General features: G+C 40.3%; 1 protein-coding gene across 7 annotated transcripts in view; it reads left to right on the forward strand.

Annotated features, from left to right (window-relative positions):
* The window catches only part of LOC131696630 (connector enhancer of kinase suppressor of ras 2-like), a 127745-nt gene that overhangs the window by 43987 nt on the left and 66892 nt on the right, over positions 1-16866 (forward strand). For all 7 annotated transcript variants that reach the window (XM_059030767.1, XM_059030760.1, XM_059030763.1 and 4 more), the window contains 5 exons: positions 373-414; positions 6001-6120; positions 8020-8079; positions 10115-10183; positions 14441-14587. In XM_059030767.1, coding sequence (XP_058886750.1) covers positions 373-414; positions 6001-6120; positions 8020-8079; positions 10115-10183; positions 14441-14587 — 438 coding nt within the window. The remainder of the gene's footprint in view (positions 1-372; positions 415-6000; positions 6121-8019; positions 8080-10114; positions 10184-14440; positions 14588-16866) is intronic.

The following is a 16866-nucleotide window of genomic DNA, read 5'->3' on the forward strand; positions in this document are numbered from 1 at the left end:
CTCTTGCATAAAAGGCATCAGCTGATTTGCAATGTAGAATAACTTCAAAAGGCAGCTGAAAGGCTTTCACAAATGGTTCTTAAAAATGTAAAATAACAATGGTAGCTTAGTTCACACGAGTAGAAATTAAACAGGTAAGTGATGGAGAAGCAGTAGAGAAGTGGAAGCTTTGCCTCAAAGTGATTTGTGTGCAGCAATATAACCTGTTCTGTGGTTATTTTGATGCACTTTGTACACCCTAAAGTCTGAGCAATAGTGTGGTCCGTTCTCATTTTCTCCCTTCTTTGCTTTGCCTGGATTTCTCACTCTTGCACTTCGTTCTGTGATTTAGAACTGCCCTCAGTCAGTGTTTTCTTTCACCTTATCTTGCAGGACTGCACCGTTTACGAAACAGAGAACAAGATACTTCATGTGGTAAGTCCTCCGTTGGGTTTGTATTGGTATTATTAGAAGTATTAGTTTGTTATTATAGTTTGCTAACAAGTGACACACCAGAAAATGTCTAACCTCCTTTTTTAATATCCTTTTTTAGTTTGTAGTGTGGAAATCTCAAATCACATTATATTCCTTTCTGTCTAAATCCCTCCTCTAACTATCACTGATAGCTGCACAATGTAATAGAGCTTTGTCAATGGCTGAAACACCTGATGTATCTGATCCCTGGCTGTTGTTTCTATAGAAATGCTGAGTAAAGAGGTAAACAAGTGAGATCCACTTCCAATAATGCATTTTGTCTTCCCACAAAAGCCAATTATATGTTCGTTAACGCTGAGAGATTTCAACAGGAATCAAACAGTTGTGCGTAATAAGACAAGTTGTGTGTGAGGGGCTCGTCTTTAATCTGTGGATGAATCACAGTATGCGCACAGAGGACAGTACTAGAGGTTTCAGGACTTTGTGATGAAATGAACAAAACTCACCAGCATTTAACAGAAAATCACAAAGCAATCAGGGCTGCTCTGTGCAGAATAGCTGTCTGAGTCATGCATTAAAGTAGTGTATTTACTGTAGAGATGTAATTTCATTGGACAAATATATAATTTACAGACAACTTGTACAAAGCTATGAATCAACCACAGTCAAAGCCCGACACCTACAATGAATACAAACATTCAGACTTGCAAGACGTAAAAATCAATTTTCTTGCCTCCTCTAAGCCCTAGCAACATTAACACTGCCATCCAATGAGTCATTAAGAGTTTTCAAAAACGCATTAAAAGAAATCGATACTGAGGATTTTCAATGGGATTAGATCTGAGAATTGTTCCCAAATGCCTTGGAAACCTATCAGCTTGTCTCCAAGTGACTTAAATTCCTACAAAATTATAAACCTGTGATAAATGGCTCAGCTGACTGCCAGCTGTGTGCTGCAGGAGTCTCGCCAGCACCCCGTTTCAGGTCTCCAAGGAGAGAAACTCAAGTAACGAAAGAGATGAACGCCATGGGCACTCTGTAACGCAGATCTGTAGAGCAGAGGATTGGCGTAACGATCCCCTGGCTACCAGATCTGAGCGGTAGAGGGCGGACAGCCCTTTGGAACAAATATTCCATTAGCTTTTTTTTTTTTTTTTTTTAAGACCACTTCTAGCTCCTCTCCATAAAGAAATAAGTAAGAAATCTGAAAGAACAGGCTTCACATCATACAATTTAAAAACAACAAGAAATTCTCAGATACAGCAATGCAGTATAATTTATTTATTATTCAGTTTATATGAGGACTTTATCAACTGACCTAAAAACTGAAAAAAACAGTCATGGTCAATTTCAGCCCCCACACCCACAGTGACAGCACGCTCCCAGGTTCTGATATGGAGAAAGTGTTCAGAGCTGGTCTGTGGCTCCTGAAGCTATTTTTAACAGGCCTGAGGTCTTCTCAGCTCTTCAGTTGCTTGAGGATCCCTGAATACCTGAAATACAGTGGCTTTGTTTGTGAACCAAGTGGTTTCTTTTTTTTTGCCTCCCCCCCCCCCACACCCTCTCCAATCTGCTTCTAATAACACAAGCGGACCTGGCTGCATGATAAGTCCTTAGGCCATTCCAGGCTTTTCATTATGTTAAGGCAGTAAAACACAACATAATGCCCGGATTGAGAAGACAATCCTGTACCGTTGCAGTGGTGACGACTGCATGTGGCAGCAGGCAAGCTCTTTCGTTCTTTTCTTTCTTTCTTTCTTTCTTTCTTTCTTTCTTTCTTTCTTTCTTTCTTATAACTTGCTGCTTTACATCATACAGTATATATATTAAACAAATTCAAATAATGATTATACAATAAGCCTCCTGAGGGGAAGGTGAATTGTAAGGCTTCTACATACAGTAGTTGCTATGGATTTATGCCATAGTGACCTACTTTTTCTTTCTTTCTTTCTTTCTTTCTTTCTTTCTTTCTTTCTTTCTTTCTTTCTTATAACTTGCTGCTTTACATCATACAGTATATATATTAAACAAATTCAAATAATGATTATACAATAAGCCTCCTGAGGGGAAGGTGAATTGTAAGGCTTCTACATACAGTAGTTGCTATGGATTTATGCCATAGTGACCTACTTTTTCAAGGTACGGAAACTCCTGTGTGCTGTATCTGCTACTTAAAGACCTTGTTTCTTATTATGTATTTATTTTACTAAAAACCTTAAGTTAATAATGGGAGCCAATTTGGAGTAGATACAAACTAGTTGTCTTCAAAACACAGATGGAACTTGTTAATGATAACAGTGCTCATGGCAAATACCAAGAATGCCACGACTGGTTTAAATTACAGCTATGGTAGTGTGGGTCCTATTCCTTCGGGATCTTCTTTTAGAGTTGCTCTGCTTTCTTTGCTTGCATTCAGCTGTAGAAGTGTGTTTCTCTTTTTCTTTACATTAATTATTCATTCAAGGGTCAATGTTTGTGTGATTATTGTTTTTTTGTGAAACACAGTTCCATGAAGTTTTGTAAGTATTTAAAAAAAAAAAAAAAAAAAAAAAAAAAAAAAAAGTTTATCCCCAGTCCAAAAAAACCAAAAAAACAATTTCATTGCAAGCCAGGAAAATCTTGGCGGCAAACATCACACATCTATAAATATCTCCTCCGTCTGTAATGAGTTTTTCCCTTTTATTTTTTTTATATAACTAGTGGTAGCTACAACCATAAAAACACTGACCCACATCAAAAGCACAGGAATGAGGAACCGCTGCACTCAATGATGACTTGGCCAGAATCAGAACCACAGAGAATGTTTGAACGTAGAACAAAGGAAACACAACAGATTTAAAGTCTTATTCCACGTGGTTAAAACTGCATTGCATGTGCTTGTTTATTAAGACTGCATTTACCAGGCTGGCTTTGAATACAGAGTGTAAGGGAACTGTATGTCTACCTGTGTGAAGGAGCGCACACAACAAAGATTTAAGCAGAATACAACAAGTTTCCTTTATTGATTCCAATAATCAAGTCACATTTTACAGCATAATCATTATCATTAGACACAATAATGAGTCCGCTAGTTATTAGCAGAACTGAAGCAGTGACTAGTTACCTAATCACTGGGAGAGCATCGGACATGGCACTGGTTCAATGTTTCTCAAATGCACCCTCTTATATATCTTACCTAAACGTGTGTGTGAAGCTAAACCTTGTTTTTGCAAACTTAGTTTCTCTTTGTGTCAGCAGTGTTCCAACCAAGTCAGGTTCCCACACCACACTCTGTTCCTTGTCTTGAGGAGAAAAGCGTCTCTCTGTTGATAACAGCATACCTTGCAACTGTGCTGAGATCAGTGCACTCAATAATATGTATTTAAATCCCTTCGTTATCCTTACATAGATTTGAACTACAAACATGTTTCTTTGTATAAATTGAGGGTCCGCAATACTTTTTATTTGACCTATTTCCCTAGACAGAGTAATGCAAAACACTGAAGATGTGTTTAAAGCAACGTTAAGTAGTGGAATCATTTAGTTTAGTTTGACATTTTAACAGCTTTGCGGTACTGCACACCACGCGGACTGTGGACTAGATTTTTAAAGCTATCTACTCCAATTCATCATTATTAGCATACTTCTCTGAAAGGAATTACAATTTCAGCTCTAAAACGAAGAAGAGACCATTGAGCCTGTTTACCAGCTCCTTCATCACATGTCTGAGCCGCTTATTTCTGGTTGGGTGACTTTATTGGTTGTGTTTTTCCTTTCTGAAATGCTAATGTGACAGCTTGGAGCGAAGCCACTTGTGTGTGAAGGATTGCCTTGCCTTGCCATAGAAGCAGCTTGATTTAATAGTGAATTTACAGTGCAAATCTGTAATGTAGGGAAGGTCCAAGCACAAAAACCGACTTGGGGAATGTTAAGCATGTGTGAGAGTAATATTGAGAAAAGCATACTCAGAAGCACAGGAATTCATGTCTTATATTTAAAAGAGCTCACTTCATCCCTAATTAAATTTATAGTTGTTGTTTTTTATTTATATTCGGATATTCCATTAAGGAGCTGTTTTAAACAATCATGCTGCCTTAAAATTACTGCGATTCTTTCACATTAGAAATTACTGTAATTACCAGCCCCAGGTCGTTTAAATTATATTACACAGCAAGTACAATTGTAATAATAATAACTGTTCCGATTAAAAGTTAGTGTTTAATATTTGCAGGGCTGTTCTCCTTTCTAGGCTCTCACACTGCATGTTCTTTCATTGCATGGTCATCCACACCACTAGCTTCCAGTTGGTTATAATCTGTGTCTGAGTCTGCAGAGATGTCTCGAGTGCTACGTAGTCTTTGGTAGAGTGGTGCTTTCTCTGTATTAGATGGAAATTCACCTTCTATTTTATACTGTGGGGATCCCGGGGCTGCAAACATTTTAGAGTGGAGGCGGGATCTGTTTATATTGTGCTGCTCCTGCTTTACAAGTGGCAGTAATTATAAGAAGGCACATTAGGCAAAAAATTGCTATGTATTGTATATTGGCACCTGTCTTTGTATAGCTGGCAGTCATCTGGTTTGGGATGCTGTTGCTATGGAAGGTGCAGAGTTGTGAATGTCCTTGACACTTCATTCATTCTGTGCTCTGTATGATTTGCTGTGTCTTTGTAGAAATGAGTGTGATAAAGCAGTGCCCTGCTCGGGTTCTGGTTGAGTAGTTTGAATCCTGGCAGGAGAACTGGACTAATGGCAGCATTTCCATATGGGTTTGGCTCTTGTTAAAGCTGCGATGGTGGGCGATGGGGGGGGATGGGGGGGTCATCTTCACTGGCTGTCAGCAGAGCAGCTCTTTGCTTTGTGGGTTTCGTGGGTGGGAGGGTGGGAGGACACCTTTGTTGCACTCTGCTGAAGCTGATCAGACTCTGGCAGACAGGGACTTCAGGCTGAAACCAAACCTGACAGTGGCAGGGAAAGATGTAATGAGTAAAGCAAAACGTACACACTGTACTGCAGCTCAGCTAATAAAAAGAAAGCAGGAAAGTAAAAGGGGCTAGATCGGTGGCACAGCAGGTTAATTCACTTGCCCCCTATCGAAGGGAATCCGGCTCAGTCACACACCAAAAAACCACCACCAGAGACTTCACTTGTCCGCTCATTGACATCCAAGTGATAAAGCTCAGATGAAACTAAAGGAACCATCTTTACAGTTTAATATTAAGAACATTGCATTATAAACCCCTCACAATCATTGCACACATGACAAAAATGCACAGGCACAGTAAAACTCAGGTCAAAACTTCTTTAAAGAATACTGTCCCCTGCAAAGGCTAGACAATAACCAAAAGAGTCAAAGGCTGGGAACTTATTGACAATACGTTCCAGTACAGTATGATTCTTCAAGATTTCTCTAGTGACAAACCAAAAGAAATTGTAAAGGAGTGTGCATGGATTAAAAAATATCTAGTTATCTATTGCTAGAAATGCAGGATATATTTTAGTTTCATTTCAGAATTACCGTGTGGATTCCAGTGGCTTGTTAACACGTGTGCTGATTGTTCCTTCTTGCTAACATGATTGCTCCGTGTCCCTTCTCTTTGTCCCGCAGTGTAAAACCCTCTCAGAAGTGTGCGATCACATCATCTCCCTCTCCTCTGATCCTCTGGTCTCCCAGTCTGCCCACCTGGAAGTGGTGCAGCTGAGCAACATCAAACCCAGTGAGGGGCTGGTAAGAACCTGAGCAACCAGCATGCTGGCACTTCACTTCCTAAGCATAGACTCCCACATGGCATTGCATGGCAGAGCATTGCAGAGCTGAGCAGTGCATGGCAGAGCATTGCAGAGCTGAGCAGTGCATGGCAGAGCATTGCAGAGCTGAGCAGTGCAGAGCAGACTGAGCAGAGCATTGCAGAGCAAAGCAGAGTATTCCCCTTGATTTTGATACTATTATTTTGGACCTCAAAACTCAAGTTGGGTCTGTAAGAAGCCCAGTGATTTAAGCATCAACAACATGGCTAAGTAACCCATCCCATACCCTCGCCACTTTCTGTGTCTCCTCCCCTCTGTCCTAAGGCTAGCCCCACTTTCCAGCTGTGTCCTCTGGTCCTGATTTTCTGTGTTGCACTTAAAGCATTGGATTAGGGAAACGTTTTCCACACCTTGTGTAATATGTAAAAGATGCATCTCTCTGTCGCAACACTCATATATGCTGTATATTGCTCCTGATACTGCACAAACTCCTGCTGTTTTCACCAATAGCCAGGTGTTTTGGTGAAATCCATTCCACCCGCAGTGGTAGCTGAGTTGCTAAAGCTTTGATGTCGACTCTTTTGGTATCTGTGCATTGGAACGAGGTTAGGGATCTCTATCAGTTTCTGAGTAGCTGTACTCAGTCCTCTGGAGACGCCCTGTTTTACTGATGCTCTCAGTAATTTGAAATGTCAATCTCGCAGGGAAGACGAATGGACTTTATTTCAGCAGCATGAATATTGTTTAAAGAGCCCATGGTTCAGTGTTTTGTAGGGGGGTGAAGACATAAGAGAGCCGTCTCTGATTTTGCAATATAGTAAAAGGCCCACAACTCACTTGCAAGTGCCGTGTCTATTGCTGGATCACCATTTTACACTTAACCAAAGTGCAGAGAAAACTTTTACAGTCAAAGATTAGTGCTTGAGTTACAGACTGTTAAGCTCATGTTCTAGCTGCAGAAATGAATCACAGCTCAGATGATAAAGTGAAGTGCTTTGCTCATGGCACAGTGACAGTGGTGCATTTTTTCAGCTCTTGGTCATAAAGAGTGTAGCAACGGACACTTCGGTTTGGGGATAAGTGCAAAAATAAAATGGGAGCGATTTTTATATTTGTTTGAATGGCACCTAATTAAAGAATTAGTAGACGGCATGAAATTTTAATAAAACTCTTTCTCACCAAATTAATTATTCCTGGAAGTGTTTTCATCCCGATTTCCCTTGAACTCCTCTCTCTGTATTCATTTGTTTTCCTGCCCCTCATCTTTTCCTCTTTAAAGAGACAGAGTGTACCATAAACACCTGCCATAACACTGTCAGTTGAAAAGTGTTGTAAATTGTTTTTGAGGGACAAATGACCATTCCTCAGTGATTACGGTCTCCAAGTAGACCGTTGATGGTGAATATCGGCATTGAAGTCCGCTCTCCAGAACAGTCCATTATCATAGAGCACTCGTCAGACACTAGTACTGTTGTGTATTTTTGCAGTCTTGTATGTGGTTGCACCTGGAGTGCTGTCTTGCCCATTGTGACTGAAACTGAGTTTGCAACAGGCAGATGCAGAATCCATGTCTGGAATGCCATATGGAAAGCAAGTTACTCAGGAACACAGAGGGACAGCCTATCCACACAATGCACTACATGGCATAGGTATTTCCAAAAACAAACAACTGCTCCAGCACTGTCCAATCAGGTGGCTGGCATAAACTAAACTTGTATAGCATCTGTCCTGACCTGGTCAGCAAACTGCAATGTTATTAGCAGATCCCTTCAAAGAGGTTACAGTTGCCCTGTACACAGCAGTGTGGTATGTAGGTTATGTCTGTGGGATGAATATGTTAGTGTATGTATTTCTCTGACTGTGTCTCTCTATCCTTTAGGGGATGTATATCAAATCAACCTACGATGGGCTGCATGTAATAACAGGAACTACAGAAGGAGTAAGCGTTCCTCTTCAATACTGATAAATAATGCATGCCTGGAAAACACTCTTAATAAAACAATCTGTGGTACTTCTGTACATTAATAAACAGGCCTGATTTAATATATGGTAAAGGACTCGGAACTAGGGATTTCCTGAAACATGTTTTTATTTGTTTGTTTATTTATTTATTTATTTTTATTTTCTAATAGAATTGTATTGCTCTGTTGTTGCAGTATATTAAGTGGGTTAAAATGCTAAGCCACTGTGGTCCTGTGCTTCTGTTATTAACAATCCCCATGAGGGGAGCTTTTATGAGTTTGCAAATCCACTTTCTCACCTACAACTGCATATGTTAAACCTTTCCAGCTGGCAACTGTGTATTCCCCTTGAGCTAAATCGGAACAGCACCCTTCACTTTGACCTGTGAACAAAGATAGCCACCGTATTAGTCACCTGACTTTTGTTGTCCTCATGCCTCGAGATATTGGCTTTGTACTCGGTACACAGATGGATTCTGTGATTCTTCTGGTTGTTTTCAGTTGTGGGTGTTGCACAAGAACCCTTTCATATTTGTTATTTTATACACTGCTTTCGCTACAGTGTCAAAGCCTCATAACTTTAGAGCCCTTGTTTAGCACATTGTATTCTGTTTTGCTTAAAAAAGGGACGGCAGTAAGACCCACACTGCATAGCAGTTTGAGACAGTTTAAAAGAAAACACCTGAGCTTGATGCCTGTACCCTGTGGCTAATCAAGCTCATAGTAAAACCTAGAATGGGTGAAACTGCTATGCAATAGGAATCTAATTTCCATCCCTGAATAAGGTTGGATGTATGCAAAGATAAAGTTTCCTTTTGAATACGGAACAAAAATGAACATTAGCTGAAGAGTTCAAATGGTTTATGAATATAGCTCTTCATTTTCAGGCTAGTGCATTCACACATTACAAACCGTACCACTTTCCCTGCAGATCTGCTGATAGAGATGCAAGGCTTGTCATTCTATAAGCAGCTTTTAGATATGAGACAAACAAACAAATAAAACAATCAATAAATAAAAAAGGTTCCTACTGTTTGCTGCTTTCTGTTTTAAAATGATTATTTTAAAGATATATATATATCTATAATTCAAAGTACTGGAGCGAAGCTTAGTAAATGTTGCCATCAGTGCCTTTATCTGTAAAGTTTTTCATAAAAAACCAATACAACAATAACAACAGAAAATAATAAACAGCTCACACTTACTGGTAATTGACAGTAATGCTTTGGGAGTTTTTAGGTCATTATGTCCTCAGCCGGGTTGCTTGAAGATGTAATTATAGTATTTGACTCCCGTTAAATATGATGCCTCTTCAGAGCAGACAGCTATGGGTAAATATCAATAAATACGAAGACTGAAATCTAAATGAGCAGCCCAGGAGATTGAATTCTACAAGAGCCAGTCCTTCTGTGTACAGCACATCAATAGTGATTCCACCCACTTGCACATCCACCAGCTGATCTTGTGAAATACGGTTTGCAAAGAATGGGATCCAGTCAGCGCCATATCCAAAGCTTAATATGTCACGTCTGTTTCTGTTTTCTTTATTCTGCATAAGGGTTTAGCATCTGGGTATTCACCGTGTTCTGGAGAATACGCTTCAGTCATGGGAGTTTCACCAGATCCTGCCTTTGTGTCGAATAAACCAAAGATCTGACCCACCAGTATAGACATGTGCTCTAATACTGGTGGAAAGGGATAGACAATACTACAACTATGGCCAAAAGTTTTGCATCCCCCTATAGAATTAACTCATTTCGCTTCATAAAGTCCAATGAAACCTGAAAAATAATGTTACGTCAACACACTGAATTACATACCGCTTTGTATTTTTCCATGTACTTTAGCACTGACAACAGTCGCCCATTCTATACCCTCGCCAATCTTTGTGTTTACTTGGGAGGGCTGCATTTCTGAAGTCTTTAGAGTGACTGGACATAGATAACAGCATGTCTTTATCAAGAAAAGAGGGTGCATTTATCTAACTGTAGTCTGTCTTTCTATTCTGTGCAGTCCCCTGCAGATCGATGCAAAAAAATCCATGCAGGAGATGAAGTGATCCAGGTTAATCATCAGACAGTGGTGGGTATCCCTCTCTCTTGTTTTGTTTTCCCCTGAACAATTGCCAAGAAAGGCTTTAAAGTTCAATCTCTGTATATATTAAACACACACACTTTACCAAGTCTGACATGACTTTATTTTTCCTTGAGTCACCTGACAAGTAAAAAATGTTACCTGTCACACTCTTCCGTTTGCTATAAATGTATCAGTTTTTTGTCATAGCAAACCCATATTCATTTTAAACAATGATATCTGGGACCATACTAGATAAAGAAAGCTCTAATTGCAATGCTGGGAATATTTCAGAAATATTTCAGGAGCTATTGTTTTTCAAACCTGTGTTAATGCATTGTTTACTTGAACATCATTCATCTTTCAAATATATGAAAATACATCTGGAGATGGAAGTGGTTTTAGGGGGACATATGTGGGACTGTACTTGTATAGTTCAATATGGATGAAAATCCATTAGACAAACTCTTTCTTTATGATTTTGGTGCTTTTAGGGCATGTGAAAGGTGCAAGACAATGATACAAAGCAGGCAGGTAGACAGGCAGACCCTCTGAGAGCCTCCCCTCACAGCTCTGCACCTCAGTCCTGACCATCTCAACCAGATGTAGACATCAGGTGCATCGGAAGATCAGTTCTGTTTTGGTATTATGAGTTCCAGTAGCCAATGCTTTCATATAAAGAGTTGATAATATTTTCCAATCCAAAATGTGAACGATTGTTACATACAGTTCACAGAAATGAGACTTGCAGCACAGGAAATTAAACTGTCCTGTTCCAAACTGTGTAGTGGTTAGTTTCCTCTAACGACTGTGTTAACCACAACTCTATTCCACTACTGTTGGGTCATATTCTTGTCCAGTTCCGCTGTATTCTGTCACAGTTCCACTGTACTCTGTCACAGTTCCGCTGTATTCTGTCACAGTTCCGCTGTATTCTGTCACAGTTCCGCTGTATTCTGTCACAGTTCCGCTGTATTCTGTCACAGTTCCGCTGTATTCTGTCACAGTTCTGCTGTATTCTGTCACAGTTCCGTTGTATTCTGTCACGTTGTCTAATCCATTTCAATGATTCAGACCACACGCTTGTTTTCACATATCCTTTTCTCTTTCCTCTTCCATTATGCTCCCTTTGAAATCGATTTCCCATCAGTATAATTTTTTTTTGTGCTATTGCCTGCAAAAATTGTTAAATCTGATGCTCAAGACCAATAGCAGAGTGGTATACAAGTAACTGCTGCCACTGTACAGCTCGTTTGGAATGAGTGCAAACAGCTTTGTGGCGGGCTGTAAAACTGAAACATCCGTCAAGTGGTGTGGTTTCCACTCTCAACAGCGTGCTTGGCCACCAGTCTACACAGGAACCTGAGCCGCGCAGGACTACCCCCTGTCGATTGTGTTTGCACTAAATTCCACCCTCAGATTCAACAACACAATTATGTACTGTATCCAGCTTAACCCCTAGGATTGTTTAACCCTCTCAGTCCTGAATTATTTTTGTCTAGCTGAAGTTAAGTTCTACATTTCAAAAAGGAACTCTTTGAGTATGAGTGATATATTTCTTTACATATATGTATACGTTCCCTCGGACTGGGACCTGGGAGTCCAGTGTGGTTCCAGCGTGATTTCCGATGGCATGTGTTTATATATGGTGCTAAGACACTGCTCGCTTCATTAGAAAACGAAGAACAAAACCTCACTAATGCAATGTCATCCTATAATTAGATTTTTGTATTGAAGTGTAGTCTATAAAAAGTTATTCAAAGTTGACTTACCTTCATTGTATGATACATGTTTGCTTTATTTTGGAAGTTGTGAGTGAATCTCTCTCTGATCAGCTGATCTGCATATGTCGCTCTCTCTCGTTGCTGCTATGTGTCGCTCTCATTGCTGGGCTGAGTGAATCTCTCTCCGGTCAGCTGATCTGCATGTGTCACTCTCGTTGCTGCTAGTGGAGGGGCTGAGTGAATCTCTCTCCGGTCAGCTGATCTGCATGTGTCACTCTCGTTGCTGCTAGTGGAGGGGCTGAGTGAATCTCTCTCCGGTCAGCTGATCTGCATGTGTCACTCTCGTTGCTGCTAGTGGAGGGGCTGAGTGAATCTCTCTCCAGTCAGCTGATCTGCATGTGTCGCTCTCGTTGCTGCTAGTGGAGGGGCTGAGTGAATCTCTCTCCGGTCAGCTGATCTGCATGTGTCGCTCTCGTTGCTGCTATTGGAGGGGCTGAGTGAATCTCTCTCCGGTCAGCTGATCTGCATGTGTCGCTCTCGTTGCTGCTAGTGGAGGGGCTGAGTGAATCTCTCTCCAGTCAGCTGATCTGCATGTGTCGCTCTCGTTGCTGCTAGTGGAGGGGCTGAGTGAATCTCTCTCCGGTCAGCTGATCTGCATGTGTCGCTCTCGTTGCTGCTAGTGGAGGGGCTGAGTGAATCTCTCTCCGGTCAGGTCGAGCATTGTTATAAGATGCTGTATGTCCCACAACAATAAATGGGATACATTGATAAAACCCCCTAAAGCATGTATACTGTCAGATGAAACATTCGTGAAGCATGTGTGTAAGAGTGGTAATGTGTGGAGTGTGTGTGGAGCGTATTCATCCCTCATCACTGACCCTCTTATTCACTGAAGCACACAGGCAGCCTAAGAGACAGCCAGGCCACATTGATGTTTCTGACTGCAGGAAACATTGGGCAAAGCACTGTTTATATAATTACTTAAGCAAGCAGTCTTTTTTTTTTTTTTTTCTTGAATCCACAAACGATGCCAGCGCCGAACATCAGAAACATCAATGTGGCCTGGCTGTCTCTCAGGCTTGTGTGCTTGAGTGAATAAAAGGGTCAGTCTGTATTAAGAAAAATAGCTGTTTCTTTTTTTAAGAACCTGAAATATACTTTAAGTACAATCATTTTAGGTGTCTTAAGGTTATTGAAGACTGGAGTAATCACTTTTAAAACATGGCCGTGTACATCTTGGGACGTCAGTGAAGTAATCAAAATAGCCATTCTACTCTGTGTGTGTGTGTGTGTGTTGTGTGTGCGTACGTGTGTTTTGTGTGTTTGTGCACGTGCACATGTATTTTTGTGTGTGTGTGTGTGTGCACATGTTTACAGAATCATTATATTATATAACTCTGCGGACTGCCCATCAAAGTAATTGCATTGCCCAGCACTCAAACAATAGCATGTAAAAGTTCCTCATCTGTGCTATTGTCGTAACTGACAAAACAGCTTTTTATTATTGTGTGCGGACAGCAACTCCTCAAATCTGAGACTATTCTCCAAGCTGGGGTAGAAAAAATACTTCAAGGTCAATCCCCCAGTAGAGTAGGTCAATGACCCAGGCCATGTGGATTCCAATGAAACTCTGTAATCAGCTGTTTGAATGTACAATAGAACACCGGCTTCTTAACATTCCACTTCCATTTGAACAGGAGAATTTTCAGATTCTATTTTACAGCTGATCTAAATCTTCAGAATCAAATCTTCAAATGTTTTAATGTCTCGTCTTGAAACGCATGCTGTGCCTGTCCTTGGTTTCTTTGCTGGTTTTGAGCTCTCGCTGTTTTCATTGTTTATCTGTGGTCTTTTTCAGTTTCTTAATGGAAAACAAAAACATTGAAAAAGACTTCCGGTCGAAATGCTTCTCATTGAACTTACTACGTTTCATTTTGTATTTCTAAATCGGTTCAAACGTAGGAGACTTTCATTTATTAAGAGTCTGCTACAAATATACTAGTGCTTTAAAGTACTGGCTGACTTGATGTACTATATTGTGCCCAACCCAGCATTAGCAGAAATGCTGCGAGATGATCTTTGCATTACACATACAACTCAGTCTTAACTAACACATTCCTGGTGTTGGTTAAAATCACTGTGTTCTTCAGTACATACCATTTTCTTTTTCATCATCACATCCTGGTGACTTTTTAAAACTTGTAATGCTTGTATTTCTTGCTCTTATTGTATGACTTGTATTGTAACACTTGAAATGTATTTGCTTACGATTGTAAGTCGCCCTGGATAAGGGTGTCTGCTAAGAAATAAATATTATTATTATTATTATTATTATTATTATTATTAAGTACAGCTGGTACACCAGAGTGTAACCATTAACCTGTCCCCACTGCAACACTGCCCCCAGTGACACATACTGCATTGGTTCTTTGTGGTATTTCTTCCTGATGTAGAAAAAGGGCTACCTTTGAGTACAAGGCGGTGCTTTTTCATGTACGCATTTCACTTGATTTGTTTGATTAATGTATTTGTTGGTTATTAGGTGGGGTGGCAGTTGAAAAACTTGGTAAACGCACTACGTGAAGATCTCAGTGGTGTGATCTTGACTTTGAAAAAGCGACCTCAAAGCATGCTAACTGCAGCTCCTGCTTTACTAAAGAACATGAGATGGAAGCCCCTTGCACTGCAGGTGAGGAAGATCAGCCGTTATTACAGCAGGCCATGCCAGAACAGGGACTGCATCAGGGCTGGGGTCAATGGCCTTTTTAAAATTCCAATTCTATTTCAAAATCATTCCCATTCCTTTTAATCAATCACAATTCCAATTCCGTCAAAGGAATTCCTATGAAGGACTGGGGAAGTGGATTCGATTCAAAGGGAATGGGAATTAAAATTGGGAACCGATTTGAAAAAGGAACTGGAATTGTAAAAGGAATTGACCCCAACCCTGGACTTCATTGCTTTGAATGTAATGTAATTTCATTTAATTTAAAAACTTTTTACAGACATTGGTCCAAATATTTTGGATTGGTAAAATATGAGCATTGGAAATGAACTATGCCTACTTCTTGATATTATTTTTTTCCCTCTCTGTGTTTTTAATGTGTTCTGTTTTTAGACAGTGTTGTTCTTACCTGGTTAAGTAAAGGAGTCTATTGAAATAAATATTACACTTAGATCAGACATGTTTGTAAGAGAACCCACAGGAGTGATTGAAACCGTTTTCTCCAGGATGTAAAAGACCGAAACAGAAGATGATAAGCAAAGAAGTGTGCGTTAGTTAATATACAGCTGCGATATTTCAGACTCGTATTTTAAACCTGTAATCCTGGTAAGTAATGATCGAAGCGGAAACTGCAATACGTCTTTGTTTTATTTCACCAAATGAATGTTCTGCATAAACCAATGATGTTCTTTTTATATGTATGTATATATAGACTGTCAAAATGCTAAAGAGCTGCTGGATTAATCAGCAAGCGATCTGTGTGTGTGTGTGGGGGGGGGGGGGGGTCATTCGATAGCTTTGTTGATTTTTGTCTGTCTACAGCAGTGATACATGAGTTCCTCAGGACATGCTTGGCTGAAGAAGTCAGCCATTTAGGTGCCAGAGAATGCTATTCCTCCTCTAATTGATCTGCAGCGGCAATAAGGAATCTGTGCGGGCTGATTTATCCTCTGAAATCAGCTCTGCCTCGTTGGCCTACTTAAATAAAACATTATCCAAGCAGCGAGCCAGCCCTTTATCAATCTCCCTGTGCTTTATTGTGTCTAGGTGGAGACGTTCTCTTTTGGCTAGACACCTCCAATCCCTTCTTCTTCTCTACTGCTGTCTGACACAAGATAACTCCTGAACGAATTGCTGGACTGTAGTGCACTTTTGCAAGTGTGTAGCTGTGTTGGTGCACCTAGAGGAATATTGATTTTTGGGGTGATAGCCCCACGGGGGGCTGGCAGGACGGGGTGGTTAAATGACACAATTCCTGATATGTATTGTAAGTGTCTAGGTGGCACAGCTTTACTGCAACACGTTACTTTAATTGTTGTGACTACTAAGTGTAAGCAGCTGATGAGGTAATAATACTGACATCAGCATAAGACCTGTATTTACATCTTGACCACAGAGCTCGCTCTTTAGTTGAATGGTAAGACATTCATCTTTGAACAGTAAGGATAGCAGTTTGCATCCAGCCCTTGCCTCTCCAGTCAGTTCAGTGGTGTGAGGATGCCAAGCCATTACAAGGATTATTAGGAAGCTCAATCGGAGGAGTGGACATTACTTGTGTTTGATTTGTGCTATTCATAATTAAGATGGATATACTGTGCAGTGTGTTGGGGAGAATGAGGGGCATTCATTATATGTGGAAAAAACACATGCTTTCTGTTGATGCCCTGAGAGCATTCTACCCACTGTAGCATGTCAAGAACAATTCCATGTAGCAAGGCTTAATTATTATTATTATTATTTATTTCTTAGCAGACGCCCTTATCCAGGGCGACTTACAATTGTTACAAGATACCACATTATACATTCATGTCAGTCTCTCTCTCTCTCTCTCTCTCTCTCTCTCTCTCTCACAGTGTCCACCGTGGTCAGTTTTCTTGTAGGTTGTTTTTTTTATTCTTTTTATATCATCTGGCGTCTAATTCCTCCAGTGATTTAGCTGTTGTTGTATTTCCCCCCCAGCCAGACCTTTTCATTTTTTCCTTTCCTTCTCTCCTTGGCATCCACAGGTTCCTCTGAGAATTTCATGGCAGGCATTCCATTTTAAACATCAATACCAGCTCTCCTGGTCTTGCCCAAGCTGTTCTCTTCATTTATTGTATAGACTTTTTGGTGCATTGAGAATTAATAAACCTTCCCAGGAGGTATAGCACTGTCCCTGGAACAATCCACACATACATGTAGCAATAGATCGGTTTATATATCCTTAAATATTCTGACCCTTAGACTGCGATCATACCAATGTA

Source organism: Acipenser ruthenus, chromosome 9 (genome assembly GCF_902713425.1).
Source record: "Acipenser ruthenus chromosome 9, fAciRut3.2 maternal haplotype, whole genome shotgun sequence".
NCBI lineage: Eukaryota > Metazoa > Chordata > Actinopteri > Acipenseriformes > Acipenseridae > Acipenser > Acipenser ruthenus.